At 47.7% G+C, this 27,813-nt stretch overlaps 2 protein-coding genes across 5 annotated transcripts; both read left to right on the forward strand.

Annotated features, from left to right (window-relative positions):
* On the forward strand, positions 1-12,899 carry LOC135307645 (uncharacterized). 3 transcript variants are annotated; one of them, XM_064432049.1, is made up of 9 exons: positions 1-433; positions 1,436-1,482; positions 4,041-4,255; positions 5,100-5,260; positions 6,358-6,404; positions 7,975-8,063; positions 9,016-9,163; positions 10,258-10,419; positions 12,822-12,899. In XM_064432049.1, the coding sequence occupies exons 3-9, from the start codon at positions 4,091-4,093 to the stop codon at positions 12,845-12,847; spliced, it is 798 nt and encodes a 265-aa protein (XP_064288119.1). In that variant the 5' UTR covers positions 1-433; positions 1,436-1,482; positions 4,041-4,090; the 3' UTR covers positions 12,848-12,899. The 3 variants fall into 3 exon arrangements, with proteins under 3 accessions (XP_064288119.1, XP_064288118.1, XP_064288120.1); XM_064432048.1 differs by having other exon boundaries at positions 1-1,482; XM_064432050.1 differs by lacking the exon at positions 10,258-10,419 and having other exon boundaries at positions 1-1,482; positions 12,822-12,895.
* LOC135307644 (TOG array regulator of axonemal microtubules protein 2-like) lies at positions 12,804-24,325 on the forward strand. Of its 2 annotated transcripts, XM_064432046.1 has the most exons (11): positions 12,804-12,927; positions 13,659-13,894; positions 14,909-15,061; positions 16,210-16,327; positions 16,768-16,812; positions 17,282-17,385; positions 18,763-18,967; positions 20,139-20,355; positions 21,439-21,525; positions 22,817-23,371; positions 23,851-24,325. In XM_064432046.1, exons 2-10 carry the CDS (start codon positions 13,737-13,739, stop codon positions 23,050-23,052), a joined length of 1,323 nt encoding a protein of 440 aa, XP_064288116.1. In that variant the 5' UTR covers positions 12,804-12,927; positions 13,659-13,736; the 3' UTR covers positions 23,053-23,371; positions 23,851-24,325. The 2 variants fall into 2 exon arrangements, with proteins under 2 accessions (XP_064288116.1, XP_064288117.1); XM_064432047.1 differs by lacking the exon at positions 16,768-16,812.
* Positions 24,326-27,813: the final 3,488 nt, after the last annotated feature.

Here is a 27,813-nt window from a genome sequence, read left to right on the forward strand (position 1 = left end):
TCCGAAGGAACAGAGAAAAACTTTTGCTCAGCTGTGGGCAGTGCGGGGGGGCTGCAAACCCGCGGTTCGTCTTTTTGGAGAGGCTTCTCTCGTGCCGAACCTGGCGGGTACGGAGCGCGGCTGCGCCACCGAGCCATGACGTCCCCCCCAGCCTTTTTTACTGTCAAAACCCAGGATAAGATGTCTTGGGATATTGAATATATCAACGGGCGTTTAACACCCTGGTGCTCTGTCCACTCAACAGCACCCTTCATGAACTCCCAAACATCTAAATCGAGGGAGTATATCACATTTGTAAAAAATCTATGAAATTTTGCCTATCTGAAAACGTCATAATAATCTTCCTTCCAAAAAATCAAATCGTGTCCCCATTTGCACCAGAGTTTAATAACTTTCTCCTCTGACGCAGTAAACGGAACCTGAGCTTCCGAAGGTACATTTTCCCAACTTTCCTCCCACCTTTTGCGAATGGCAGGATCTTCAGGAAGGGAAAAAATAACAGTACCTTTAGACAGTGTCCTTGTGGATCCAGCTGTGCAGCTCTGCTGCTCTGCGGTCTCTGGACACAATCTCCAGGAAAGTCCAACAGGTTCTCCTGTTTGCCTTGGCTGTGAACTCTGCCCATCTTCAGGGTCTCGTTTCTTCAGCTCCAGGCTAGATTCCACGGTCACTCTTGGGGTGACCATCAGTTTCACACGTCCAGGGGTCACCAATTCTTGCTTTGACTGCAACCCCTGGTGCGAGGACACGAGGCTTGACTCCACTTTCATCAGAAGGCTGATTTATTATGATATATATTATACTAAAATGCTACATTACAACTATACTAAAAGAACAGAGAGAGAAAGATCAGAAGGCTACAAAGACAAGAATAGAACAGGAATCAATAACAAAAATCCTGTGACTGCGCACAGCCTTGACACAGGTGGCTGTGATTGGTCACTGATTGAAAACAATCCACATGAACCAAGATTCACCTGTGGCACTCCACAGGAGCAGATAGTTATTGTTTACATTTCTTTCCTGAGGCCCTCAGCTCCTCAGGACAGGAAAAATCCTAGCAGAGGCTTTTTCACTAAAAATCCTGGCAACACCATATTTTGCCCATCTATGGTGATCCAGCAGAATGTCAAACCCAAGAGCAATGCCCCAAGAGCAGAGGTGGTGCTGGGGAAAGGGAGGCAGGGCTTCAAAGTGTCTCAGGATGGGTCCCCAGCTGGACTTGGCTGTTATTTCAGCCAGAGCTTGGCCAGTTCTGTGTGATTCCAGCAACTGAAAGCTTAAGGACAATGACTCATCTTTGGGATTATGTTTTGCAATTCCTCCTTCATCGCAGGGACCATGCTTAGAAGGTTTGCCTGCTTGCATGGTACATCCATTCCCTCCCTTCTCTTTCTAGCTCCTCATATGTTCCTTTGTCCTCCATTTTCTCCAGGCCAAGACCCAGCACCAGAAGCCAAGAGAAGAGCCCGGAGTATGCAGGTAGGCACAGGGCTCCAGTGTACTTTTCACCTCACTCTTCGCATCTCCTGTGGTGATTTGGCACAGTCAGCTGTCCCACGTATTTAGGTGAACTTTTCTGTATTCCACATTGTGTCCGAAAGTGGCCTTTCTAGTCTTCACACTGAGTTGACATTTGGAAATCTTGGTTAACACCCATTCATTTAAAGGTATCTTTAAATGTATTTCAATTTCCTAATGGGCTCAGAGGACTCTCCCAGAGCCCAGTCCCTAGGAGTGTTCTCTGGTGGTGCAGTGAAAATTCCTCCAGTGTTAATTTTTGAGTGGAAGGAGCTGGAGGGGTACCTTGGGCTCTTGGATAAGCTGGGCAGGAAACGGATACATTCCTCTCCATCCTGCACATCCCTTTTACCTCCTTGCAGCCTTTCTAGTGCCAAATGGGGAATGGAAAAATAAGCCAATTAGCATGAAATGAGAAATGTTTCCACTCCTTCCGACTGCCCTTGAAGGAGAAAACCATTCCTTGGGGTAGTTTCTGATCTGAATCCCTTGAGAGTTGAAGGAGATTCCTGTATATTGCCTGGTTTTGCACTGGGAAGAATAGGGAAACCTCCTATGATGGAAAGTCCTTTTGAATTTTCCAGTGAAGGAGAAGGAGACTTCCAAATGGCTGCAGCCTAGGCAGGGTGTGAGTTTGTCATCCTCTGATAGCACAAGCCCAAAGCCACCTGTGGCAGGTTCCCAATGACAAATCTCTTCCCCAGCTGTCTCTGCCTGTGTCAGTGCTGCAGGCTGAGGCTGGGGAGGAGATGCCTCCTGCCTTGTCCCTGTCCCTGCCTTGCCTGATCCCTGACAAGTGGAATTGTGCCAGACAAAATGCAGTCTCTGGCACCTCTGGGTCATCCACTGCTTTCAAGCTGTAAGCTTCAATGACACTGTTGTAGTTCCTTTGACATCTCTGGTTGTGTAATGATAGGAGAGATGAGACTTGGAGAAGTAATTCTGCCGATGCAGAAAAAGGGATCAGATCCCCTGGTCCCTTTGCTCAGGGTTAGTTCTGCCAAATGCTGGGTATGGCACCTTTGGAATGACTCCTTCATTGCTGGAATGCATCTGCAATGCTGAATGCAGCAAGGGAGTAGTATCACTCATCAATGTCGTTGCCAATTTTGCTGTATGAATTCTGGACTAGGAATGAACCATCTCATTAATCCATCACTGTCTCTCTTTTGTTACTGACCGGGATGTTTTATAGCAGGAAACAAATCCAGTTTTAAGAGAGCGGTATTCCTCACTAATGGCCTGTATACCACATGGGTTTATTCTTGGTGAAACTATGTAAAAACTTAGTTCTCTTACTTCCAACAGTTCAGTTGGAGAATATATCAGAATGACCTGCCCTGTACTATTTCCACTGAGAAAAATTTGAATTGATAGTATTAGCCAAGATCAGAAATGTTTTGAGGCAGATCATGTTTATGTAGGTTTTGGGTTTTATGATGGTAGTTTGTTGACTGCATGAAAGAAATCAGGAAGAAAAACCCATGGAGCAATGAAGCACAGCAAAAGTGGCAATTTCCAATTGAATGGCCAGTTTATGCCCTGCAAATGCAGACTCCTTGAGTACTGGGGACATGTAACCTGGATTGCAAAGCTTCTTCCAACATGAGGTGCCATTGTTCATGTGCCAGCACTTCCTCTGTTGTGAAGAGAAAGAAAAGTAATGAAGCAATAAAACCCAACCTAGAACTGAGTGGGAGTTACTGAAACAAAGGCCATGAACACTAACTTGGAAAGCAATTACTTCTGAGTTGTAATTGTCAAATTCTGTTGACCACTGTGGGTTGCCCACAGTTTAGAAGGAAAGGGATTTCAAAGTAGTGGATGGGTAATGAACAACACATAAGCAAAGTTGTAGAAGCTTTCTCTCCTGGTTTGCCAGCTCCATACATTTCAAAGGAATTCTAGTGATGGTAGTTGCATGAAAAGAAAAAGCAGAGAGATCTTCTGAATAATGAAAACACCCCTTGCATGCCTCACCCATTAGATGGATTGATTGTAAAGGTGGGAATTCACCGAACTCACTTCTTCCCTTGTGAGTGTGGCTCAGCCTCACACAGAGGTGAGGTGGGAGCTGGGCCGCTCTCTGTTGGGAGGAAGGGTCTTGTGGCAGCCCAGAGAGGCTGTGCACATTGGCAGGGAACAGCTGTGCCCTGCATGTGCCCCTGCAATGAGCTGTGCTGCTGGCAGTGCCCCGTGGAGCTGTAGGGCTGCTCAGCTGTGGGGCAGGGAGAGGAGCAGCAGGGTGCATGTGCAGCTGAGCCATTGCTGGAGAGCACAGGGCTCTGGGCTCCCTGCTGTCCCAGGGCAGCCCAGAGGCCAGGCTGTTCCTGTGGCAGCTCTGTGGAAGTGGGGCAGGGTTTTCCCCCTGGCCTGCTTCAAGCTGCTGGTGGCAGGAGCATGTTTCCCTGTGCAGCTATTTAGAAGCTTCCAAGGAATCTGTCCCATGAAATACGGAGCTTCAGATGATTTAGATTTACTTTGTGGACTCTCTTATATTTTATGTCTCCACTTTGCAGCTCTGACTGGCTATCCTCTTGCCAAGAGGTTTTCCCTGGCAAGTCCCTCGATGCTCCTTCCCTCCAAGCCGTTGCCTCCCATCCAGAGGAGCTCTCCTTCTGCCACGCCAAGCAAGATGTGCAGCGGAGAGCAGGAGACTGGGAATGCTGGCAACGGCTGGGATGAGGAGAGTAGAAAAAGCCAGGAGCTCAGAGCAGAGGGAAAAGGAAGAGAGGTAAGGAGACCAAGCTAAGTCCTTTGTGCTAAATTTTCATATCATGTGCTGTCAGCAGAGCTCTGAGACCTCTTCCCTGACAGGAACTGACCCTTTCACTGAATTTTGAACAGGTCCTGGCTTGGCTCTTTGGCTGGGCCAGAAATGATGGGATACTAAGCATGGGTGTGCATCTGCCCCTGCTGCCTCCACCCCCATTCCTGGCCATGGCATGGGGGCTCTGGAGCAAGTTGGGCAGGCAGAGACCTTGCAGAGAGCAGCAGGGCAGGGAGCTCTGCTGAACTCCCTAAATGGCAGTGAGGCTGAGATGATGGATGTGGGGGAGCTGGAGAGCAGCGAGCATCCCGAGAGCTCAGCAGCAGCATCTGGGCTCCAAGGCTGCTGGGGAAGTGTAGGAGGGAAGGGCAGCAGCAGAAGGAATGAGGGACTTGAGACAAGCAGGTTTGGACATGCTGCAGAATGGCTTTGTGGGGATTTGGCTGGAGATCAGCACTGGCTGTGAGACACGTTAGGGGCAGGGAGAGAACAGTGATCTAAACCCACTGCCATGGCATCCAAAAGGCCAGGGGAGGCAGTGGCACCCCAGAACACCTTGATGTCAAACATGTGGATGCCAGCTGGGAATGTAGTCGCATTTCCAGGGAAGTGAGAAGGTGGGGAGAGCTCAGAAATGTAGGACATGGTCTCTCCCAGTTCCCTTTGCATTCCCAATCCACAGCCAAGCTGCTGCATCAGTTTGACTTTTCCTACCAGGTCCCAGTTAAGAGCATTGATAAAATTCTTGAGGCATCAAAGGGGGCAAGTGTGGATGATTGATCTGAGCACTGTGTTCTACTCTTTCCAGACCTCCTTGCTGTGCTCCACTGGCGGGGAAATGAAGAAGAGACAATTGGGAAAATCTTTAATCCCCCGTCTACGCAAGGCAGGAATTCCCCCTGTGGGCAGTGCTGCTGGGTCTGTGCACAGCTCTCCAAAGATGGAATTGCAGGAGTCCCAGGAGATGAGGTAAGCCAAGGTGTCTGCTGCTCCAGTGTGCTCTTCACCTCACTCTTCCCATCTCCTGTGGTGATTTGGCACAGTCTCCCATGTATTTAGGCAAAACTCTGAATATTCCGCATTTTGCCCATCCAATGTCAAACCCAAGAGCAACGCCCCAAGAGCAGAGGTGGTGCTGGGGAAAGGGAGGCAGGGCTTCAAAGTGTCTCAGGATGGGTCCCCAGCTGGACTTGGCTGTTATTTCAGCCAGAGCTTGCCCAGTTCTGTGTGATTCCAGCAACTGAAAGCTTAAGGACAATAAATCATATTTGGGTTTATGTGTTACAATTCCTCCTTCATCACAGTGACCATGCTAAGAAGGTTTGCCTCCTTGCATGTGTCCTGGTTTAGGGCAAGTTTGGGAGATAACCCCCAAAGGGGCTTCTCTACAAAAGCAGATTCAATTGCCCCTCCCCCCTCCAACCGGTTCGGGAGAAAATATCTCCTTGGATAAAAGTGGAAAGAAACCTATTTATTAAACAATAGAAACCAAACAATATTAACAATAAAACTTCTCACTGCTCCAAAGAAAGCAAACTCAGAACAGTCCCCTCCCCAGGTTGCAGCTCGGCTCACTCAGTCTCTGATCAGTCTCTCTGGTGCTGGAAACGCCGTGGCCCAGGCCCAGCCAGGGGGGCGACAGGTGGAGCTGCCGGTGCTCTTCTGGGTGTTCAGTCCAGAGCAGGCTTGAACAGGTCCAAGAAAAAAGGAAAAAAATCACAATGCAGAGAACTTCTTTGCCTCAGCTAGCTAAAACTAACTAAAAGCAAGAAAAAGGGAAAAAAGGAGCTCTGTCCGGCTGTCTGTCCATCCGCAGACAGCACAGTCCAGGAGCAGGAATGTGGAGGAGTGAGAGCAGTCTGAAAACAAACTGCGCGCTTCTTCCCTCCCCTCCTCACTGTCTGGAAGAGAGTCTTAAAGGTGTAAAACTTATTATTCAGTATAAACAGAACAAGACGATTGGGGATAAAAGCATCATATAGTCAACCCAGGACAGCATGGTACACCCATTCTCTCCCTTCTCCTTCTAGCTCCTCATATGTTCTTTTGTCCTCCATTTTCTCCAGCGCAAGACCCAGCAGCAGAAGCCAAGAGAAGACCCCAGAGTATGCAGGTATGTACAGGGATGTCTGTCCGAAAGTGGCCTTTCTAGTCTTGACACGGAAGTGACATTTGGAAAGCTTGGTTAAGCCCATTTATGTAAAGATATCTTTACATTTATTTCAATTTCCTAATGGGCTCAGAGGACTCTCCCAGAGCCCAGTCCCTGGGAGTGTTCTCTGGTGGTGCAGTGAAAACTCCTCCAGTGTTAATTGTTGATTGACAGGAGCTGAAGGGGTACCTTGGGCTCCTGGATGTGCTGTGCAGGAAGAGGAAACATTCCTCTCCTTCTTGGTCATGCCTTTTATCTCCCTGCAGCCTTTCTAGTTCCAAACTCAGAATGGAAAAACAAGCCAATTAGCATGAAATGAGAAATGTTTCCACTCCTTCCGACTGCCCTTGAAGGAGAAAATCATTCCTTGGGGTAATTTCTGATCTGAACCGTGTGAGATTTGCTGGAGATTCATGGATATTGCCTAATTTTGCACTGGGAGGAATAGGGAAACCTCCTATGATGGAAAGTCCTTTTGAATTTTCCAGTGAAGGAGAAGGAGACTTCCAAATGGCTGCAGCCTAGGCAGGGTGTGAGTTTGTCATCCTCTGATAGCACAAGCCCAAAGCCACCTGTGGCAGGTTCCCAATGACAAATCTCTTCCCCGGCTGTCTCTGCCTGTGTCAGTGCTGCAGGCTGAGGCTGGGGAGGAGGTGCCTCCTGCCTTGTCCCTGTCCCTGCCTTGCCTGATCCCTGACAAGTGGAATTGTGCCAGGCAAAATGCAGTCTCTGGCACCTCTGGGTCATCCACTGCTTTCAAGCTGTAAGCTTCAATGACACTGTTGTAGTTCCTTTGACATCTCTGGTTGTGTAATGATAGGAGAGATGAGACTTGGAGAAGTAATTCTGCCGATGCAGAAAAAGGGATCAGATCCCCTGGTCCCTTTGCTCAGGGTTTGTTCTGCCACATCCTGAGTATGGCACCTTTGGAATAACTCCTTAATTGTGTATATGCAACTGCAATGCTTACTGCAGCTAGGCAGCGGTAGTCCTCAGTAAGTAAATGACATTTTTTCTGGATTAATTCTGGACTATAAATCACTTCTGTCATTCATCCTTTCCGGTCTTTCTTTTGTTACTGACCCAATCATTTAGCAGGGTGATAGAATCCAGTTTTAAGACAGGTATACCTCTCATAGTGCTTGACTGCTACATGATTTTATCCTCTGTGAAACCATGTGAAGAATTAGTTCTCCTAGTTCTACCAGCTCTGTTGGGAAGTGTTTCAGAATGACCGGCCATCAGCTATTTCTATTAAGGACATTTTGAATTGTCAATATCAGCCAAGATCAAAATTATTTTGAGATAGGTCATGTTTATTTGGGTTTGGATGTCTCTGCTGAAGAGAAAGCAGAGAATAAACCCCTGGAACAAGGAAGGAGAGCAAAAGTGGAACTTTTGGATGAGCACTTTGTTCCCTGCAAATACAGGATTGCAGAATGCTGGGCACATCTAATGAGGAAAGCAAAGCTTCTTTTGCTTCCAACACGTGGTGCCAGAGATTTACAGGAACCTTTGCTTCCATTCCCAGGCCTCTCACTGAGTCAGGTCAAGGAGACAGATCATCCCAGCAGTCCTGGTCTTAGGAGTGACAAGGAGCGGAGGGACATCTTTGGAAAGGTAAGGGATAAGAACAGGGATGAGCAGACTTCCTTTCCAGTGGCTGTTTAGTGCTTGGCCCAAAATGCCACTGAAAATCATAATCTTCCACTCCTTGGGGGATGGGGATTCTCTTGGGAATGTATTTGACAGCTACAGAGCAATTGCTTGGCTATTTCCAGTAGTGCCAAGGTGACTGGTTTGGAGATGGTGCTAAGGTCACGCCAGAAGCATTCTGTATGTGCAAAGGCTGGTTTAGAGAAGTTCTGAATGGCAGATCATGCTAGACATCAGTGAATGTGGGAGAAGTGCATCCTTGGATGCAGAGAAGCAAAGACTCTAATGTTGAGTGTAAGCAAGGCTGCAAACTAAAATGGGAGAGTTTGCTTTTTCCTGGTTACCTTTGTGGCTGTATCTCACAGCCCTCTCATTCTCAAGTTTTCTGCTCATTAACATCAGCATTTGTGCAACTTGTTTTCACAAGACTCCTCCTTTTGGTCTGCTGGCCTCAGAGACCAAGTCCTTCAGAGCTGAGTCCTTCAGAAGCCAGGAAGTGAGAAACAGCTGCAATTCCTGGCCATGAGTGTTAAGCAGCAGTCATTCCCCCTCCTTGCTGGGTATTGCACATGGTTTTTGTTCTTCTGCCATGGCCTGTAGGAACTGCACTGCCTGCTCACTGTCATGTGAGCTCTTCATCTGTCTTGGAGCACTCCTATGACTTTCATGCTTCAAGCAGGGCTTCCTGACATAGGTTGCAGTTGCAGCAGTGTGAGGTTGTGGCAGTGAAGTGTTCCACCTCACTGTGTGTAATTGCCAAGGCGAGCATGGGAGACATTCCTCTGAAACTATTGGAATGGATATGGAGCTGCATGGAAGACTGTGGCACTCTGTGCACTCTGTGCTCCTGATGAGGTGTTGTGTCTGCTTGGTGTGTCTCTGCTTACAGTCTGTGATGTGTTTCCATTGCACCTAGACCCGCGCTGAATTGTGCAGGTTGGCTAAAGAGAACTTAGAGCAGAAGAAAATGGAGATTTTGATGGAAGAGATGAAGAGGAGACAAAATGAGAAATCATTGCAGCTTCCTCCAGAGACATTTGAGCCTGGAGATGCAGCTGAAGCAAGTAAGTGGTGGCAACACTTGTAGTGGTCCTTTTTGACCACTTGCTTGCCCTTTGCACAATGTTGCAATCAGACTGGGGTGGCTGTTCTGCTTGCATCTGAGTAAGAAGCTTGCATTAGGATTTAATTCTGTTTCCCAAAGAAAAATAGAGAGACATGAAGTGTCTTGCCCATGGCCTCATTGAGTCAGTAACAGAATATTAGCTTCCCACCTCCACTTGTAAAGTCTTTCAGAGTAGAAAATTCTGTCTTGCAAAGTACACTGGGGCTTCAGACTCTCTCCTGGAGAGCAGCCTCCAGGGAAGGTGAGGCCAAAAGGATGCTTTTCAACCAGGCTGCAACCTGGAAGGAACTAAATTCCATTCCTTCTGATGAAAGCACCAGAGATCCTTCTCCTGCCACTCCCTGCTGAGGAGCTGGCACTGTAGAGCTGTGCTGAAGCCCCAGGCAGTGCTTGTGTTTTCGTCCCAGGAGCAAGCAGCGTTCCCAACTGAATCCTGGCTGAGGGGCTCAGCCTGCAGGGCCGTGAGTGCTGCCCGAGGGCGGCAGCGGGGCCCTCAGGGGCAGCACTCAGCCCGAGGGCATCACACCAGGCTATCTGCACTTTGGTAACTTCCCTGCCTGCCTCTGGAACAGAAGAACAAAAGCAAAGCAATACTCTGGGTTTTCTTTGTTTCTTAGGAGAAGCGTCACTGCAGTTTGCTTTTAAACTAGAAGAGGGCAGATTTACATTAGATATTAAGGAGAATTTTTTTTTAAATGAAGGGGATGAAAAGCTGGCAGGATTTGCCAAGGGAAGCTGTTTTTGGTCTATCCTTGAAGGTGTTCAAGGCCAGTTTACGTAGGGCTCTGAGAAACCTGATCTAGACAACGTCCCTGCTCACAGGGGTTGGACTAGATGGTGGTTAAAGGTGCCTTCCAGCCCAAACTCCTCTGGGATTCTGTGATCACTGTCCCATGTTAGTGTGCCATTGTTATACTTGTAGTTCTTTGGGACAACAAAGAATGTTACCCAGCTCTAGCAACTTCTCTGGCCTTTTCCATCATCACCCCGTCCAGCACTCTCCACTTACAGGCTCCTCATTGGTGCCTGCAGGCTTCAGCCTACCACCTATCAATGGCACAGCTCCCAGTGTACAGAGAAAAGACCCTGGTAGCGCCATGAAGAAAACGGTCGTGAGAAAGCAGGACACGGTGCCCTTACAGCCCAGTACGCCCACCCTCCATGGAGATGGCAGCTTCCCACGCAGCTCCTCGGGTAAGCCTGCTCCATGGCAGCATTTTCCTGCAGGGGTTTGTCCTTGCAAAAGGAGCACAAACTGCCTCCTGCCTCAGCCAGCACAGCCGGGATCTTGGGTTCATAGTGTGTCCTGAGAATGAACAGCAAATCTACTTTGGAGTTACTCCAGCTTGGTAGTCTAGAATATTTGAAGTCAATGGAAACAGAGGCACTGTCAGGTGTGAAGGGTCAGGTGTGGCTGTTCCCTGGTTGTTGCTCCCTGGGGACTGAGCTGGGCCCAGCAGGGCTGGGTTCTTCAGGCTTGGCTTGGTGCTGTCACGAGGCAGCTGCAGGTCTCTCCTCAGGGACTTGCCGAGAGCCCCTGTCCTCAGGGCTGTGGGAAATCAGGGTGCTGAGACAAGAGGGGCACCTGAGGGGTTCCCTCCTGGGCTGGCCAGTCCTGCTGTTGGCACTGCCTGGCAGGGAGTGGGAGCTCTGCGGCCTCAGGAACCTGCCGCTGGCCGTGGCACCTGTGGCACTTGGAGCTGGGGCTGTGGGGCAATTATCAGGTTTAGCCTGGAGCTGTGCTCAGCTGGGGAGGCTGAGAGAAAGCAGGGAGCCCCAGGATCCAGAGAGCAGGGAAGTCCTTGCAGTGACCTCGCAGACAGCCACTGGTGCCCTGCGCCGAGAGGAGCCGCTCCGTGGGCTCAGGCAGAAGGACAGAGCCTTTTCGGACCCACAGCAGGCCTTGCAGGAGGCACTGTCCTTGCTGGGCAGTGATGACTGGTAAGAAAGGCCCCATCACTCTGTGTCCCTCTTGGCGTTAAGGTCGGTCAGAAGCGAGTCTTGCTGGTGCCTCTGAGCCCCGAGAGCCCAGAGGGCCAAAGGGCACTGCTGAAACCACTGTGGAGCTGTGAGAGGATAAAGAGTGGAGAGCAGCCTTTTCTTGGCCTTGCTCTGCAGCACTGCTCCAACTGCAGCAGGTCCATGCTGTTTCCTGGCTTTGGCTGCTGCTCCATGGAGCTGCAAAGGAAATGCTGAGGGAAGAGAGAAAGCTGTGGGACGAGATGCTTTGCTGGCTGAAGGCAGAAGCAGGATGGCAGCAGTTTTGAGTGTAGAGATTTGGGTGCCTTGGGCCACTGGCCCAGTGGGACTGAGTAAGATTCCTCTCTGCTCCCACTGCTGACAGCAATGGCAGGGACTCCTGCATGTGAGTCCCAGAAGCTGCTCCAGGCAGCTCCTCTTTTTGAGAAATGGACTGAGTTGTGCCTTCAAGTCCTTCTGCCTACCATTACTCCTGAAGGGCTCATGGCAGAAGAGAAGGAAAGAGAAATAAAATCCTCTGGGAATCTGGCACTTTTGCAATTCAACTTTTCCTTCTCAAGGAATCATACGGGCTTGAGATGTTTTGTCAATACTCACAATGTGTCCCAAAACTCTACACAGACAGAAGGAGGCCCAGAGGTGATACCCTTCCAAACGTTAGGTGATATTGGTTGTCTTTTTGATGTCTGGGTTAGCATCCACTCACTGGTGGATGCTTCATTCTCACAGGGAATGAAAAATTTCACAGCATGAAAAATTAGCCACGTTGCATCTCCTTGTGCAGTCTTCTTTGCTTTGCCCTTTCTCTTCTGCTTTCTCTTCCCCATTTCTCTTTGATGCCCTGGGAGGTGCAGAGAGCTTCTGCAGGTGTGGGGGTCCTGATGACACTCAGGGGTGCCCATGGGATCAGTTGCCAGCCCTGGCTGCAGCCCTGATGCCTCACACACCTTCCTGTAGCTGAGGGCCTGCACAAAGCAAGTGCTGAGAGATGGAGTTGTTTGCACCTTTTCAATAACACTTTGCTGTTGTGGGCATTGTTTTAGGTCAGAGTGTTCTGGGAAAAGCCAGAGTTTTAACAGTTCTTGCCCAGCGGTGGAATCTTAATCTTCTGGGACATCCTGCTGCTTTTTTGGGGAACGTGTGAGGTGGAGTGGGTGACACACAGGCCTCGATTGTAGAGTGGAAACTCAGCTCCAGAGTGCCAGTGCAGACTCTCAGTGCTGAACTGCCTGCTGGGGCTGCCAAAGAAGGAAAATGTCCCAGTAACAGCCCAATGGGACTGTGTCTCAGGGACAGGTACAGGGAGGTGACAAGAACCAGCAGCATGGCCTGGCCTCACAGCTTCTAGGAAGCAGTGATGACAGAGGGACTTAATAGCAGAGATTTTCAGAAAGGTCACAAATGAAGACTCTGAAAGCCCTCTCTTTGCCTCTTGGATTTGTGTATGCTTTTGACAGCCACAGCATCCTGTGGCAATGTGTTCCACGATTTCATTAAGTACTCCTTGAAAAGCACCTGCCATGCTTTGACTGAGCTGCCAGCCTGGTGATTTGAAAGGGTGCTGCCAAGTGCTTGGGTAGAGAGAAAAATCAATCTTTTTTGTACTTGCCTTTCAGGGAACGGAAGAAGAAGGGACTCTTGAACATCACACTGCTGGCTGAGTCCCATTCAGAAGTCCTGCTCTGTCGGCTTCGTGAGATTTGCTTGGCAGTTACCAGAGAGGTGAGAACATTGCTCTGAATTGTCCCCCATACTCGATACACGGCTTGTAGAGTAGAATATGTGCTTGTTCATCTCCATGTGTGCTCAGGGACTGCCTTCATTCTGGTTTTAGACCTTCTATTTCTAGTGTCTGTCAGCTATCTGTAGGATCTGTGTGTACATGTAGCTGTATTTACTGGCAGGTCGGGTATCTGACACTTGTCTGTGAGTGAGGTACCATTATAATGCAAGGCAGAAAAGAGACACTAATAACATGATATGCCAGATTCCCAATCTCTGCCCAAGCTGTAATTGAACACTGCAAATGAGTCTGTAGACCTGAGCCTGTGTTTTCTGTTTTCTGCCTGGGTGCTTCAACTACAGGTGTTGCTTTTTTGAACAGGAGCATCTGACTGTTTTATCTTTATGCCTTGTGCCTTTATGGTTTGAAAGCAGCCCTTTCTTTATTTTGCTTCTATGTTTTTCAAATAAAAGGGCCTAAAATCAAAGCAGTAGACATTATAGAAGGTTTAAGTGGAACACTTTAGTGAAGCCTATTTTTCATGCCTGCAGTAAGAAGGTGTGTGGGCAGAAACTGGTGCCAGAGTAAGTGTCTTTCATGCTTGGGCTCTTCTGCTCCTACTGTGCTTTTATACACAGTGGGACGTGTTGTGATTTCCTGGGAGTCTTGTCTAAGGAAACTGGTTTTCTTTGCAAGGTGATGCTTATGTTTCCCCTCATGACTTCCCCAGGTGACCAACCTCCGGTCCAACGTGTCCTGCTCTGCAGTTGTCACTCTGGGAGAGCTCTTTGTGGTCTTGGGGAAGGACATGGACTCCGAGGTGGATCAGATTGCTGCAGTCCTTCTCCACATGTTGCGGAACTCCCCAGAGTTTATTCAGAAGGCAGCCTGTCAGAGCCTGGGCATGATGGTAGAGAACGTGACTCCTACACGAGCAATGACTGCTCTCATGGACAATGGAGTCAAGTAGGTTCTTCTTCTTTCTGTGATATTCTTGACCTTCTAGTGTGTGGCTGAGGGAAGGGATGACAGAGAGAACGGGAATGGTGGAAGGGAAGGGCCCTGTATCCTGCATCTTCTGTGGACTCAGTGACTTGATTCTCTGATCAACCTCATTTCTCCTTTCTGAGAAATAAGGAGGGTACTTGCTGGGGCATGGAGCACATCAGGGAGAATGTGCTGGGTGTGGCACAGCCTGCACAGCAGGTGCAGCTCCTGCCAAAAGGAGTCTTGTGTGACTGTCCTGGCCTTAGAGCTGTGTTTTCTATTCAAACTGATGTTTCATGTTAGCCCTGAGATGATGAAGCGCTTTCCAGGCACCCTCACTGGCTGAGTGCCATGGGACAGCTGAAGCAAATGCTGCCTGAAGTGTTGGTGCTGGGCCTGATAGTTCCCAAGAGACAGTCTCTAGAATAGGACAAGCTGTCTGAACTGACTGCCACCCTTTCCTCAGCTTTGGAATATGGTAAAGCACTCAGACGTATCCCTTGCCAAGCTTTACAAAAGAAACAGGCTGCATTGCTGGGTGTTCCTCAACTTCACGGCCCACGGCGTGTTTTCTCTGCATTTGTGTTTTCCCAGGGGTCTGCAGATTTGGGGATGAATGGGTGGAAAGAGCCTCATCCTGCTGCAGCTCTGGCTAGTGGGTGCCCTCTGATGGGTCAGCACGAATTGTCCTTAATTTCTAAATAATTCATATGTAACCTATTACTTTAATCTTTCTCCGAGTAAACTTCGGGAAAGAAATTGAGCATCCAATAGTGCAGGGAGACTGAATGCTTCCCTTTTCCATGCAGACAGCCCATCTGTACAATGCTAACTTTGTGTTTATCTGAGGACAGAACCTTCTACAGGTGTCTGCAGCTGCAGGGAGAAGCCAGGCTCCTTCCCCCAGCAAGGACAGGGAGCAGGCTGTGGCCAAGGCCTGTGCTGCTGCTGCTCCTTCTCCCTGTGTCCCAGGGTTTGCTCTCTCCTTCCCAGGAGCCGCTACGTCCCGGCACGGAAGTGTACGGCCGAACTCCTCCTGTCCTTGATGGAGAAAATGGGAGTCACGAAGCTTGCAGGCTCACCCAGGGCTGAGAGGCTGGCACAGGTGGCAGGGACACTTGCTCAGGACAGTCACAAGGACACGAGGTAATGATCTTCTTTCACCTCCTAAAACAGGAAAACCGTTTTGTGTTTGGCTTTAAGCTAAAACCAGAAAGAGTGGAAACTCAAGGCAATAATAAGTGACCTCACAGTGTGGCTAAGGGGCATAGAATCATGGAATATGCAGAGTTGGAGGGGAGCCATGTAGATCATCCAGTCCAGCTCCCGGCCATGTGCAGGACAGCCCAAGAGTCACTCCACGTGCCTGAGAGCATTGTCCAAACGCTTCTTGAGCTCTGTCAGGCTTGGTGCTGTGACCACTGCTCTGGGTTGTCTGGGGAAATGACTGTACTGGGTAACCTGAGGTTGGCAGCAAGGAGCATTGCCAGCTCCCTGTGACTTGCGAGATTCTTTACTGAGATTACAAGAGCTCTGATTAGCCAGTCCAACAGTTTTGTTTAGCCTTAGGCGCACAAGAGAAAGCCAAGTGTAGGCTAATGTTCATCACTGAAGGATCCCAAACATCTGTTTCTCATTAACTTAAGACTTCCCTAGAAATATTTTAGAGGTCTTTAGCCAATGTATTCAGTCTTTCTAAACCTCTTCTGCAGATTTCTAGAGTGCTATTATCTGTGGCTCAGTGACCTCCAAATTTCTTCTTGAAGACAATTGTGGTTTCCTAGTGGCAAAATCACCCCAAGCCACCAAAATCCCCTTCCTTTGATGATGAAATTCCCATTAATAGCTGCCAAGAACACCAGAGCAACTGGCTGCCCATGTGTATACAGATAGTATAGAATAGTCAAAAGCAAGGATGAGGTGTTTTGTCCTGGCTTCCCTGCCAGTTAAAGGAAGGAAAATGTATGTGCAAGGGCAGCAGAACACTGCTAATAGGCTCTGACAACAAAGCAGATGTGTTTCCCTTGTTGCCTGGGATCCTTTGATCCCACAGAAGCACACCCTCAGTTTCAGAGAGAAATGGTATTTTTCTGTTGGCCCACATTCTCCTCTTGCCTCTTGTGTTCAGCTGACAGCACTGTGCAGTGTCAAGTGAGGTAAATCCCCCTCTTTGCTGAGTCTAGGTAACGCCTTCTCATGCAAACATTGCACCGGATGAGTTTAAGGCATCAGCCTCTTCTGTTAACACTTTTCCTTTGTTCACTTTTCTTTTGTTTCCTTCCTTCCTTCCTTAGGCATTATGGACAGGAGATGGTGAAGATGTTGCTTAGTAATCAAAAATTTAAAAAGCTTTTGGAACAATCTCTTTCCACGCATGACCTGGAAGATATCCTGAAGAGAATTAAGAAGAAAGTAAGTGCTTGGCAGGACAAATGTCTCCTTTGTGCAAGTATTGCCACTGCTAATAGGAGATCAAATATACCCAATGTGTCTGTATCTCATTCCTCTTTTGCTGAATCATTTTATTCCTGAAAATGAGCTGTTAATCCTCAGCCTGTTCTTCTGCAGACCACACAGGAACTGTATTCTTAGGGGAAAAGTAGGGTTTTGAATACTTTGAATATGGGTCACAAAGAGGAAAGGGAGAGAGGAGAAAATGGGTTTACATTCACGTGTAAGCCCCCACAGCACTCTCCCTACCCTGCCCTCAGTAAAGCAATTAAGTGACAATAGTGCTTCTGAACATAACAGAGTCTTTGCAAAAGAGACTCTAAGTCTCTTAGTACTACCAAGAAAATTTCCAAATACACAAAAGATGTCCAAGTCAATCCTAAATACTACAATTATTTTAGGAATACTGCCCTGCTGTCAAGCCCTGTGGAGCTGGAAGAAGCTTGGTAAATTCAGCAGCATCCAGTGGAAAATCATTTTTTTGATTGGGAGGGATTTTATTCTTTTTATCTACATTACAGAAGGGAGTTTTTCTTTGTGCAGGGGCAGGGAGAGTAAGTGTTGAACCAAATCAACTTCCAACACAATGGGCCAACCCCCAAAGAGTCCAATTTTTTCTGCTGCTTCCTTTAAGACCACTCATTGCCTACCAGTTTGCATAATTCCCATTTATGGTCAAAACTCATAAATTTGGGATTTTAGACAGCAGCTCAGTCTGGTAGCACCCATAACCTGCCTTGGGCTACCAAAAACAAAGAGCTGGCATCACTGAATCTCTGGTCTGTTTATTTCTGTAAGTTAGGAAATGTTTCCCTAGGCCTTGGTAGCAGTGATCCTGGTTCTAACTGGTGTTTTAAAGAGGGAATTTCCTAGTTCTATTCTAAAGATTGATGGGGTTTCTCTGTGTCTCTGTAGGGGATGGAAAACCAGAAGGCTGAACGCCCACCTGTGCAGGAGCCGGTGAAGAAGAGGAATGAAGGCTCCAAGGAGCCCCAGGCCACATCACCTCCTAGCAAACGGTACTGAGCACTTTTGCCAGATGTGACAAAGCCCATGACATGCTTCACATGCCTCTTCCTCAGGCACATCTTTCTGATGGAGATGACCAGTGTCAAAGATTGTTTCCTTTCCCTACAAATGCTCTAGGATAAAAAATATCTATTTCTGCATTGTGTTGAACACAGCTTCTCTGGAGGGCTTTCCACAAATACTGGGCGACAAAAAGTCACCCATTGCTTGCAGTTCAGATGATCCAGTGCAGTGGCAAGGGCAGGGCTGTGGAGGCTAGGAGAGGGCCAAGTCTGTGCTGCCTGACTTGAGACAAGTAAATTCAACCAGGGTTTTTTTCATCCAAGTGGAGTCCTTTTTAGATGGGTGTTTTAATGAGAAGTCCCAGTGTAGAGGCAGGATGCCATTCCTCAAACAAGCAGTTCCCTTCCATGAGGTTTGGTCTAGCTGATTGTTGGTTTTCTTACCCTCAAACAGCAGTACCAAGTTTGAGTAGTAAGGAGCAAGACAATTCCTAAGCCATTTTGGTCAACAGGTATCTCAAGGTGGACTTTTTGTCTTGTGATTCCTGCCCTTCCTACAGTTTGCTTGATGGACAGCGTGTTTGGTTTATTTCCCCCTGTGCTGCAATCAGCATTTAAGACAGGAATTTGGTCCTTGCTGTCTCGTCATGCCAGTGGCAGAGCTACTTGTACTGTTTTCCTCTGACAACAGAGGGGGATTTATTTAGCTCTGTCATGCTCAGCAGTGGCAAGAAAGTGACCACATGCCTCAGTAGCATAGCTAGCATCTTCCCATTCTCATGGAAGAGGCAGGTTGATCCAAGAGGATTATTCCCAGTGGGTTTGTTACGCTGTGCATCTAGTTTCTAGGGAAGCAAATGAAATGTGAGCGTAGTTCTGGGATGTCTGATTTCTGTTTTTCTCTCTGTTACTGATTTTCTGGATCATTTAGCTATGCCCCTGTTCATCTGTTCAGATGCATCTGAGCTACTTTTGCAGATTGTCATGCCTGGTTGTAGAGACACTTCTCCAGAGTGATGAGTTTCCTTATTGTAAGACACACACATCCCGTACGAGGAGGCATTTAAACTTGGAAGCAGTGTCTCTCTTTCCCCACAAAGCAACGTGGCCTGTGTGTCTTAGAAGCCATCTGAAGATAGAGCAGATGCATCTCATCCTTGGTTTTCCTGCGTGAGCACTAGAAGAATGTGACTTGCAGATTGTTTCCCATAATGATTGTCATGAGGTCCACGTTGTTCTTCACTTCAGAGCCTCATGATTTTCTAGCTTGAAATCACATCATTAGGAAAGCTCCCCAAGATGTTTGGCTCACAATTAACTGAAGGGATTATCAGAAACAGATCCTAATTTGACTTTGTTTTCCAGGGCAAAGTCTGCCACTGGTGGACGCCACCTACACCGTGCAAGAGCCCAGGTCACATTACCTGCATCTGTGGAAGAAAGGGAGCTGCTCCAGAAGCTTTACCATCTCCTGGAAGCCAAGGCGTTCCAGACACGGATGGAAGGAGTGGCACTCCTCCTAGACCTGTCCAAAACCAGACCCCAACTGATCTCCACTAACATTGTCCAAGTATGTAGGATATCTTCATTGCTCCTTTCATTTAGCTCCTTTCCCAAGCCTGCGGAAGTAAAGTTAATTCAGTGTGTCTTGGCACTATATCCTGGCTGTTTGGGACAGACTGGCCCTTCTTATCCAGACAAATTAATTGAGCTCCAGGCTTCAGGACAAGTTATTTCAGTCCAGCTGTATTTTTCTGGCAGGTGCCTATTGCTGCTGTTCATCAGATGATGGCAGAATTTTCTGCTGGTGTAACCTCTGCTGTCTCCTACTCCCAGTTGGGTTAAGTGGAGGGAATTGAGCCATTGAAGACATGGCAATTATTTTCTAGAGAAAAAATGGGTTTGCATGGGGAAGAGAAGTATCAGGCTGGGTTGGTTTAAACAAAATGTTTTTAAAATGATACTTCTGTGAACTCCATCTTGTCTTGCACAGGTAAAACTCATTTCCATCCTCGTCCCTATTCCTCTTGGTAAAGATGGTGCTCACCCTTCTTGGGGGGCCTTTTTTTCTCTTTGGAAAGGAAGAAAACAAATAAGGACAGATCCATCCCTTCTCCTCCCTGTAGCTGCTTTTCCCCTTTTTCCAGAAAAGTGTGCCTGATAATGTGGCTGTCAAGGGACTGAACCTGCTGGAATGAGAGCTGTACAGCACATTATATTTCACAAGTCCACCTGTTAGTCAGAGCAATGGTCTGGATCCTGGAAGAGTTGATCTGAGCCCTGCCCTTCTCCAGACACAGGTTCTGAGACAGAGAAAATAAAACTTAGATCTCCTCCAGCCATAGTTTAGGCAAAATCATAGCTGCCCTCAATACTTGAGGCAACTGTATAAAAAACTGGGCATTGTAAACATCTGCTTCCATACTTGTAAAGCAAAGGTAGTCTTTTGAATTAATAAATGGAATTGATTCAATGATTTATAGGATGAGAGAAACACCATAGGAATTTTTCTGTCCCCACCCAAACCTCTTAAAAACAGATGAAAATCTTTCAAGCAGCATGAGGTTGTGCAACCATTCCAGTGAGTGGCCCACAGGAAAACAGTGAAAATGTGCAAGCAAGGGCTGACCTGAGAGAAAGGATCACTTTCATCTTTTAGATTCCTGAGTGCTCATTTCTACATCGCTTCTTCAAAAAAGGTCATTTTAATCAAGCTTTCATGTTGTTTGTTCTCTTCACAGATTTTTGATTATTTTGGCCTGAGAATCTGTGACACACATAAGAAAGTGAAGCAGAAGGCGCTGGAGGCGCTGGCAGAAATCATAGGACTCCTGCAGGATGCCATGAACCCATTGATGATCCGTTTGGTTGAAGGCATAACAAAGAACCTAAACTCAAAGGATCCTGGGGTTCATACTGCAGCTATGACGCCTCTGGACCAATCTGTTGTGCATTTAGGTAAGGCTGAGCCCTGGCATGGACTCTCCTCACCTGTGTCTCTGTCTCTCCGACACAAGAGAACGCTGAGTGCCTTGGTAGCTGTTGCTGTCTGTGGAATGCTCCAGCTGACACCCACCAGAAGCTGTGCAGGTGCAGTCCTTATGCACCATCCCCAACTGGCTGGAATGTGCAGCAGCATTTCCCAACAGTCCCAGGAGCCCTTGGCTCTGTGCTGCTGGTCTGAAGAGCAAGTCCTGGACTACAGCTTTGCTGCAATTCAGAGGCAAAGGGGTTTTGGAGTTTGCTTGGGCCCCGTCTGACTTGCCAAATGAACAGCTTTGCTGTAGGCATGAAGGGACACCGGCCCATCAGAGCTTCTGCACAGCAGCCACCTGGAAGGCTCTACATTATAGGCAGTAGCTGCCTGTTTTCCACCTTTCTTCTTTGTCTTCTTTTTTCAAAGGGGACCATAGGATTCATCAAGTTCATTTCTTTATAACACATGTGTCAAAATCCATCTGTCAATGATGCCTTGTTCCACACGTTGTTTTGCATGGGACAAGAAGGAAATGGCAAATACCTACAGAGGCAAGGGCAGCTGTAAATTTTTCTGCCACACAGATTGATGTCAGGTCTGAAAATGCCACACTGGGGGAATATGGCTGAACAATGGAGTGTTGAAGAGGCAGGTCTTCAAGGGGAGTTTCCACTTTCTCCACCTCAGCTGCTCTGTGAAGTCAGGGATTACCTGACTCAGTGCCTCTCTGTGTCCCAAGTATGGGCTTCTTCCTTTTGGCTCTGCGATGCAGAACCTTTTCACTGCTTCCATGTGACTGAACTCTTGAGGACCCTGATGTGAAATATTTTAACATAGCTCCTGGTGGAGCAGACAACTTTGGATTTACAAATGTGAAAGGAGAGCTTTTCTTTTGGCGTTTTAAACACCAACAAGTAGGCTGGAAGGAAAGAAGAAAAGGATTCAAAAATCAGCAGAAATGGACTTTATTGTATAAAATGGGGTTGCCCCTGCTTTTTCCCTTGCCACTGTCCTCTCTCCTATGCCCTCAGAAGAGTGAACAGAAACGTGTGTTTCACTTGTAGATGAAGTATCACTGATGAAAGAGCTCTGCCACCAATGGAGACAACTGAGTGGCCAAGCTCTGCTGGATGTCACGGAACGTATCACAGGTACGGCCTCCCCTTCTAAGCCAAGAGGTCTCCGAGGGAGTATTTACAGGGAATGCCAGTGAACAGACAGTAGAGTAGTTCCTCCACATCAGGAGGTGCTGAGCTCTCACTGGGGCCCTTCTCAAGTCCCATAGTGGCCAGTGTCTTTAATTGCATTTAAACTCAAATGAAGTCCAGTTTTTGAATGGGTACCATAACCCTTTTCCTGCTTAGCCAAATTGGTTTTGGGTACTTTCAGGAGCTCTTTCAATGTTGATGACTGCTGGTGGATTAACAGCATAGAGGAAATGAAGTTTCTTCCACCACAGAATAGTAAATGGCTACTACATAACAGTTTGCCTGATCAGGAAACAAGACTGGTCTCCTGAGCATTTCAGGTTTTGATCTTTCAGCCAAATCTGCCATGCAAGGAGTCTGTTGGTAGTCACTTTTTGTCTGTGTTTGATATAGTTCAGTTCAGAAAATGAGCAGAGAGCAGATTCCAGAGGCAATCTGAGAAAACCCTTGTGTTTTGGCTAAATTTCAGTCCCCTATGTAGCCTTTTTCTCTCTCTATGCCCCTATTTCAGTGCACATTTTAAGAAGAAATGCTATTAACATTGGGAGGGGAAATGTCATTAAAATGTGGAGATGCTCAAGTGACAGGGCAAATGCCAGGGCAATGGGTCTGGGTAATTCTCCAAGACACCCTGAGGTTTGAAACAGCTCTTTGTTGGAAGCCACAAAAGCATTCTGCCAAAGACACCAGCTAGTCTCTGGTGGTTCTCATCCAGCTGTCAAGTAGCAGCCATCTCTGGTGGGCTGGAGTTTTGGAGTGTGTTCTAATACTGCCCTTTGCTGTGGGCCATGGAGCAAAGGGGAGAGCCAGATTAGACTTTTGGCCCTTGACATCAAAGTTACAAAAATGGAATAATTGCTTTTATTAGAAATCTCTCAATTGTCTCTCTAGGGTGCATTTCCAAATCTTCTACGTGGGTTTAGACAACTTGTAAATGGAAATAGTAGGCAATTTGACGTTTCATTCATTGTTCATGCAGAAAGAAATTGTGCAATAATTGAGTAAAGGTACAAAGTCTGCCACAGGTACAAGGCTCTGGTTGGAGATATTAGTCCCGAGGGGTTGGTGGTTGTGTTTCAAGGATGATCAGCGGCTTTGCCCATTTCTGGGTCGTGGGGCTGTGTGTGCTGTTTCACTGATCTTGGCCCGAGAGGCTTCCAAGAGGCAAGAGCAGAGGTAGATCCCTGTTTGCATGGAGGCTGGTGGGTAAGCAGCTGTGTCACTCTCCCGGCAGTGCTTGTGGAATGGGCTCATGCCAGGAGCCCTGAAGCGGTCGAGCGCTACGCCCTGCCCGTGCTCTGGTCCTGCCTGGAGAACAAGGCGCTGCCTGTGCGAAGCGCCAACGTCTGCGCTGTGGTCACCAAGCTGGCCTGTGCCCTCTGCGAGGCACTGGGCAGCCAGATCATTAAGTTTGCTGACAGCACACCTCCACACGTGCAGGAAAACCTCAACAGCCTTCTGGGCTGGTGAAGGTTTGATGTTCTCCAGAAAGCGGACAAATTTCTGAGCTGGACACCACCGGACGTGACTTTTCAGCTGTGCCAGAAATGACAAAATACTAAGGAAGGGTGTGCACCTGCCCCCGCTCTGTTATCAGCATTGCCCTTCCTAGTCATGACATGGGGGGCCTGAAGCAACAGCAGACTGATGACGAGGTAAAGATGAAGTATGGATCAGCCTCAAGTGAACCCAGACTGAGGAAAAGGTGAAGACTAAGCATGGATCAGCCTGAAGCAACTGCAGACTGAGGACAAGGTGAAGACCAAGCATGGATCAGTCTCACACAGAGGTGAGGTGGGAGCTGGGCCGCTCTCTGTTGGGAGGAAGGGTCTTGTGGCAGCCCAGAGAGGCTGTGCACATTGGCAGGGAACATTGGCTTGAATTACACAATGGCTGTACACATTGTGCCCTGCATGTGCCCTGCAATGAGCTGTGCTGCTGGCAGTGCCCCGTGGAGCTGTAGGGCTGCTCAGCTGTGGGGCAGGGAGAGCAGCAGCAGGGTGCATGTGCAGTTGAGCCGTGGCTGGAGAGCACAGGGCTCTGGGCTCCCTGCTGTCCCAGGGCAGCCCAGAGGCCAGGCTGTTCCTGTGGCAGCTCTGTGGAAGTGGGGCAGGGTTTTCCTCTGGTCTGCTTCAAGTTGCAGCCAGCAGGAGCATGTTTCCCTGTGCAGCTCTTTAGAAATTTCCAAGGAATCTGTCCCATGAAATACGGAGCTTCAGATGCTTTAGGTTTGCATTCCAGGCTCTGTTAAACTTTGTGTCTCCACAGATACGACTGGCTACAGTCTTTCCAAGAAGTTTTCTCTGGACATTTCTGATACTCCCTTACCAAGAAAGTCCTTGCCTCCAGTCCAGAAATGCTCTTTCCTCCAAGATCAGGAAGAAGCTGCCAACTGTCCAAAGAATGTTTCAAGAATAGGATTTAGGCTTTAGGATTATCAAGAATAGGATTCATTAAGAATAGGATTCATCAAGAAAAGTATTCATCAACAATAGGATTCATCAAGAATAGGATTCATCAACTATAGGATTCATCAACAATAGGATTTAGGAATTTGGAATAGGTTTAGGCTTCATAGTTGCAGATGTATCTATGTTCTGATAGTTTTGAATAAATGTGTTTGATTGTATATTTAAATTTTGATGACATATTTTAATTGTATATATTTTATTTTGATGATTTAAAAAAACTTTAATGAATCAATTAAATTTAAATAAACCAAAAGAAGAATGTGACACCAGGATCTCCTGGAGATTATGGGAGTGCAGTGTCTCACCACATCCTTTCTTCACTGGGCCTCTCTTCTTCCTCTTTTGCCATGTTTTCTTTGTGTCACTTGTGCTGCTGTTTTTAACTTGTCATGACAACAGGGCCACACATTGACATGTTTGGGGGACAATGGATCCAAAAGATCCTGTATGGTCAAAAGTTTTCTACCTAGATGAGTTCTGTGCTCACCAAAGGCCTGAGCAAAGAAACAAAGAGAAGTGTGCCCAAATGCCAAAGCTTTGCTCCTTTGCCATCTCGCACAGAGCTGGCTCACGGGTGTCTTCAATCACAATTTCATAGGTAAGAAGAGGTCGTGTATTTCACTGGGAAACGATGCACTGCTTTGGAAAAGTCATCTGTATATAGATTTACCCAGGCCAGCAGTCCAACTTTGTTGTTTGCAACTTGTTTGCAGAAGGATGAGTGGACTGGGAGGCCAATAACGGGTGACAAGGTTTCCTCAAACCTAAAGTGCAGCCTGTGTGCCATTCAGCCCAGAGCTGAGGGATCATTTGTTCCCATGGACCACTGCCTGCCAGGGTAATGAATTCCTGCATAGCTGGAACAAGCAATTCAGGATTCTGCTCCAGAATTGCTTGGTGGGCTGCATAATCATTGACAATACTCCCTATCCCGAAATTCTTTTGCAGTTTCCTTTCATAGTCTTTTGAAGCTTTTAAAGTTCACATTTCAATTTCCTTTGCCTTAAGGGAAAACACTTCCTGGGCCCAATGCATACTGCAAGCTCTTGACAGCAAAGTCCTCATGGTTGCCAGCTTGTGATGTTACAGAAGAAACTGCGTGTGAATGCGTTAATTAGGTTTTCTGATGGAAAAACTCTATGTCACGTGGCTGCATGTGTTTGCTTAGCTATGAGTCTAGTCCTGGCCTAGTAAAGCCCAGGCAGGGTGGCATGTTGCAGGGAAAACAAGTCCGTGTGCTTATGGGGTTGCCATCAGCAGCAGAGTGAACGTGTGCTTTGGGGCTTTCTCTGGAGACACAATTAGGGACCTGCTCCATGCCACAATATTCTCTTAGATCTTTCTAAAATATTCTAAAAAGGGCAGTGAAACTTCACATCTCCTTGCAAAGCCACTGTTTGAATAGGGGCATTCTTGTCCCTCCTCAAAGCCATTGCTGTTGCAGACCAGAAACATGAACATCCACAAACAGGAACAATGCGAGGACCTCCAGCTGCTGCTTCAGAGCACTGGGAATGCAGACCTGGGTATTACTAATGTGAACACTTAATTAGCATTTCATTCTCCTTCACAATATCCAGATCTCTGGGTTTTTAGTTTCAGCAGCTGCTGGACTGGCTCTAGGGAAGAACAGTAAATGGGAAACAGCGACTGCCAGCCTTGCAGGGGTGGGGGAAAACCTGGAGTGTCTGCGTCAAAAGATGAATGGGAAGAGTGTAAATGCCAAAGCCAAAGCTTTGTTAGGATAGCAGGATCAGTTCTTTACTGCATGCTTGCATGAAGGTCATGTGGGACCTCCTTTTTGTATCTCATGTAAAAAAGGAAGTCTTAATAATACCATGCTACTTAAACCCACATTGTGATGTAGCTCTGTAGTGGTTCACAATGAAGCAGATTGCATGCTTTGTCACTGCCAGCCCTGGTGACCCTGTGAGGGACTGTAGTGTATGCCATGCCTGTTTTACATCCAAGCAAAGCTTGATTTTGCTTATTAGTATAGAATAAATACAAGAATAGTAAAATGGACAACTAAACTGGCCACTTTGGAGGATATGCTCATGGTTTCACACATCACTCCTATACCTCATGCTCTCAAGGCTTGCACTCATCATGAAATATTTTAATAGAAAAACTCAGATCCCCTGTTACATCTGAATAAAATTGCATCAGATCATCAAGAATTCTGCAGGCAGGAACAAGACAAAAGCCTTCTGACTCTCGCTTTAAGCTGTCCTGGATTTCTGCAGCTCTTTCTGAAAGCTGCTATAGGCAGAGTGTTTGTAGTTGTTTTTATGGGCTTTATGAAAGATATGTGGAACAGTCTGCAGGGCTCTCTGAGCAGAAAACTGCTTGTCCAAGCCCAGGGACATCTTGCTGGCAGAAGTGGAACGGCCCCGCTCCCAGCCCAAGAGTGTGAGCTGTGCCACGCTGGGCAGAAAAGACACGAGGGTCTCCAGCCCAGCTGATTCCCCTGCCGTGACCACTCCACAGAGCTCTGCCATTGGGAGAAAGTCCCAGATGCCAGACGAGCCACCGAACTTTCATCTCCTGCTGGAACTGCTCCGTGACAGCTCCTGTTCTTCCTGAGGGAGAACCCGGAGCCATCTTGTGACGCGTGTCCTGGGGGGATTGTCCTCCGGCATTTTGGGCCTTTGTTCCAGAGGGGGGACAGTGAGGTCTGACAGTTTGATATCTAGAAGTCACTGGCCTTTTTTCTTTAGTTTTCATTTCCTGTTGCTGGAAGGGGATTGTTGGAACAGTTTAGAGGACACAACTTATTGTTTTAAGTTGTCTCAAACTGCATGGGATAGATGGCTTCACACAGGAACATCCGCAATGCTGCTGAGGGGAAGGCACAGAGGGAGACAAACCCAGTATTTCTGAGGGAAATTCCTTGGCACCAAACCAACCTGAGTCATCAAACAGTGCACCTGATGTTTCGAGACATGGGCCAAAGGGGAACCCTTGCAGTGTGTTTGGTCCAGGCCGGGCTATGCTCAAGGCAAAGGTGTGTCAGTGCACTTGGCTCCTTGTCTCCTCCTTGTGTCCAGCACAAACAGGAGCCCAGAGCTCCTGCAGAAACCATCACACCAGCCAGTGGGAGCAAACTTTTGTCCAGTGCTCACACAGAGCTGTGGGGTCCAGCACTGCACCTCACTGGGATGAGGAACTGTTCCAGCCCTCTTGGGAGGAGCTAAAAGGGGGTTTGGCTTTCAGATCAGCTCCTTCCCTGCTCTGGATTTGCTGCCCTGGTTGAGCTGCTGCTTGTGGCAACACTTGTTTCCCAGCTGCCAGCCCTGCTCTGCTGGCCAGCAGCCATTGCAGGAGCTTGTGCTAGTGACACTGAACCTTTCCAATCTTCCTCAGGAAAGCTCAGGGCAGAACTTGTCAAAAGAGCATTGCCTGGGTGATGCCTTTGACATTAAATCTTTCCTCTGTTCTCTGTGCCACAGACAGTAATGATTTGAGGAAGCAAGTTTGCTGCTCCAGAAATTCCTTAAATCAGTCAGTTAAACGGTAAGAGAACACTATTTGGGATGTGTAATCTCACTTTAATTCATTGTGCAGAAAGCTACAGTGAGCTGTGTGTCTAACCTAAATGACCTTGCCACCAAGAACTTAGAAAAGTGGGAGAGATGGAATCAGGTGCACAGGATCTGCATTGTGATTCTCCCACAGGCCTGAGGACACAGCCCACTTCCACTGGGCCAAGGCTTTTTATCCTACATCAAAACTTTGTGCTTCAGGTTGTGGTGGTGAA

The sequence above is a fragment of the Passer domesticus genome, chromosome 9 (genome assembly GCF_036417665.1).
Source record: "Passer domesticus isolate bPasDom1 chromosome 9, bPasDom1.hap1, whole genome shotgun sequence".
NCBI lineage: Eukaryota > Metazoa > Chordata > Aves > Passeriformes > Passeridae > Passer > Passer domesticus.